The sequence below is a fragment of the Agelaius phoeniceus genome (genome assembly GCF_051311805.1).
Source record: "Agelaius phoeniceus isolate bAgePho1 chromosome W unlocalized genomic scaffold, bAgePho1.hap1 SUPER_W_unloc_1, whole genome shotgun sequence".
Taxonomy (NCBI): Eukaryota; Metazoa; Chordata; class Aves; order Passeriformes; family Icteridae; genus Agelaius; species Agelaius phoeniceus.
In genome coordinates this window covers 2,901,849-2,904,798 of record NW_027509866.1, presented here as the reverse complement: position 1 = coordinate 2,904,798, position 2,950 = coordinate 2,901,849, and the positions used below count along the sequence as shown (strand labels likewise).

General features: G+C 56.4%; 1 protein-coding gene across 1 annotated transcript; it reads left to right on the top strand.

The window, feature by feature from the left end:
• Positions 1-1,316: 1,316 nt before the first annotated feature.
• Positions 1,317-2,249, top strand: LOC143692440 (olfactory receptor 14J1-like). Its single transcript, XM_077172673.1, has one exon. The coding sequence runs from the start codon at positions 1,317-1,319 to the stop codon at positions 2,247-2,249; it is 933 nt and encodes a 310-aa protein (XP_077028788.1).
• The last annotated feature ends 701 nt before the right edge of the window (positions 2,250-2,950 follow it).

The following is a 2,950-nucleotide window of genomic DNA, read 5'->3' as shown; positions in this document are numbered from 1 at the left end:
AGCCACTCCTCAGCCCTGCACAGCAGCAGCATCACCTTTGCAGGGCCCAGCAGGGCTCTCCTGAGCTGCCCTTGCCCAGCTGCACACAGAGCCTGCCCCAGCCAGGGCCCTGCACACAGGCAGGTTTCTGTAGGGCCCCAGCCAGGGCACACAGGCTGGGATGGGCTCTGTGAGCGCTGGCAGGGACAAGGCTCCTCTCAGCAGGGAATGTCCAGGCCCAGGGAGATGCTCAGGGAAGGAGAGGGGGCTGAAGAGAGCAGGGCTGGGGCAGGAGGGCACTGTTGGTGTGTGGGAGGTGCCGGGCACGGCTGGGCACGGGAACACTGTCCTGAGTGCCCGGCTGTCTCTGCCCTGCCCTCTCAGGCACAGCACCACAACATCTGCTCTTGGTTCTGCACTGCCCTGACATTGTCACTCTTATCTGCTGCTCTCAGGGAGGCTCTGGCATCTGCAGCAGCTGAGCCAGGCACTGCCCTTGGCATTCCTGCCAGGCAGGGCTGTCCATGGGAATGGGGTGTCCAAGCTTCCCTGGCACCTGTGGGGCTGTGGGCAAAGCAGTCCATGGCAAAGGGGAATGAGCTGAGCCCCCTCCCTGAGATCCCATCATGGGCACAGCCAGGGATCTCCTTGCTGTGCCCTGCCAGGCTCTGAGCTGCCCTCCTGGGTACAGACCTGTGCCTGGATCTCTTGGAGTTCCAGCCTGTTGGAGCATCCCAGGGTGACCCAGGAATGTGATTGTGCTCTGATTGCAGCCCAAGGTGCAAAGCCAGGGCAGCTGGGAACAAGCCCATCCAGCCCCTCACCTTCCCTCAGCCACGGGGAATCCTTTGCCTCTCCCATCTCTCAGTGGCAAACTCTGAGTGCAGCAGAAATGCTGGGGATTTGTGACCTCAGAGAGCCAGGAATGATGTGTGAGTAGGAAAAAAATTCCTTAAACCAGCTCCTGACATCCATGTCCTATAGGACTGTGAGTGCAGATGCTACCAAGACTTTCTGCATTAGGAGTGATTCTCCTGACAAATCTTGAATATCCAGCCTTGTCCCTCTGCCAAATGGCCACAAACCCAGGACAGCAGGGCAGGGATGGCTCCTCGAGAGCCCCCAGGCACAGGCCTGGCTGCTCCTGGCACACTCAGCCAGCACAACTGGAGCTCAGGCAGGGACCTGGGTGAAGGTTTTCCCAGAGCAGGAACAAGGCTGGGTGAGTCCCAGCGGGGCAGTCTGCAGGGAATGGCCCAGGTTTGGCTCAAAGCAGCCTCTGCTCACTTGTCACTGTCCTTTCTCCATGAACAGGTGCCCATGTGCAGCCCCAGCAAATGTCCAACAGCAGCTCCATCAGGCACTTCCTGCTGCTGGCATTGGCAGACACGCGGCAGCTGCAGCTCCTGCACTTCTGCCTCTTGCTGGGCATCTCCCTGGCTGCCCTCCTGGGCAACGGCCTCATCATCAGCGCCGTAGCCTGCGGCCACCACCTGCACACGCCCATGTTCTTCTTCCTGCTCAACCTGGCCCTCGCTGACCTGGGCTCCATCTGCACCACTGTCCCCAAAGCCATGCACAATTCCCTCTGGGACACCAGCAACATCTCCTACACTGGATGTGCTGCTCAGCTCTTTTTCTTTCTCTTCTTCCTTGGATCAGAGTATTCCCTCCTGACCATCATGTGCTACGACCGCTACGTGTCCATCTGCAAACCCCTGCACTATGGGACCCTCCTGGGCAGCAGAGCTTGTGCCCACATGGCAGCAGCTGCATGGGCCAGTGCCTTTCTCTATTCACTGCTGCACACGGCCAATACATTTTCCCTGCCCCTGTGCCATGGCAATGCCCTGGGCCAGTTCTTCTGTGAAATTCCACAGATCCTCAAGCTCTCCTGCTCCAAATCCCAACTCAGGGAACTGGGGCTTCTTGGTGTTAGTGCCTGTTTAGCACTTAGTTGTTTCATGTTCATTGTTTTCTCCTATATGCAGATCTTCAGGGCTGTGCTGAGGATCCCCTCTGAGCAGGGACGGCACAAAGCCTTTTCCACCTGCCTCCCTCACCTGGCCGTGGTCTCTCTGTTCATCAGCACTATTATCGTTGCTCACCTGAAGCCCCCCTCCATGTCCTCGCCATCCCTGGATCTGGCCCTGTCAGTTCTGTACTCGGTGGTGCCTCCAGCCCTGAACCCCCTCATCTACAGCCTGAGGAACCAGGAGCTCAAGGCTGCAGTGTGGAGACTGATGACTGGATGGTTTCGGAAATATTAAACTGCTGGCCAATTTCTGCATATCATTTGTAATAAAATTCATCTTTCATACTTGTTGGTTTCATTTTGGAAGTTCTTTTTCTTTTTTTTACTTTTTTCATATCATCTACAAATAAATGTCATTGTGCCATTTCTCATTTTGTTTCTCTCCACCTATCCTGTGGCCACAGACTGTGTCAATGAGGGGCTGTGCTCTTTGTGGCTTTAAATGCACTAAAGGATCTCCCAGCAGGGTTTTCTCCAGAGATGCCCTTTTGTTGCCTTCTCTGGAGCTGCAGCAGCAATGTCTGTGTGCAGAGCTGGGGCAGATCAGTGCTGGCACAGCAGCTCTGCTCCTGCTGGCCACACCATTCCTGATCCAGGCCAGGAGCCATTGGCCTTCTTGCCCACCTGGGCACACTGCTGCCACATGTCCAGCCTGCTGTCCATCAGTCCCTGCAGGTCCCTTTCTGCCTGGCTGCTCTCCAGCCACTCTGTTCCCAGCCTGTAGCACTGGGACCAAATATCAGGGCCTGGCACTTGGATTTGTTAAACCTCACCTTGTTGGATTCATCCCCTGGATCCAGCCTGTCCAATCACTGTGCAGAGCCCTCCGACGCTCCAGCAGATCAACACTCACATCCAGCTTGGTGACATTTGCAAAGATGTCCCTTGTTCCATGGGGCCCCTCAGTGTCACAATGGCCTCTTGGTTACACCAGGC

Bases quoted from the DNA above. Each gene is read 5' to 3' on its own strand.
- LOC143692440 (XM_077172673.1), top strand. From the start codon at position 1,317: ATGTCCAACAGCAGCTCCATCAGGCACTTCCTGCTGCTGGCATTGGCA.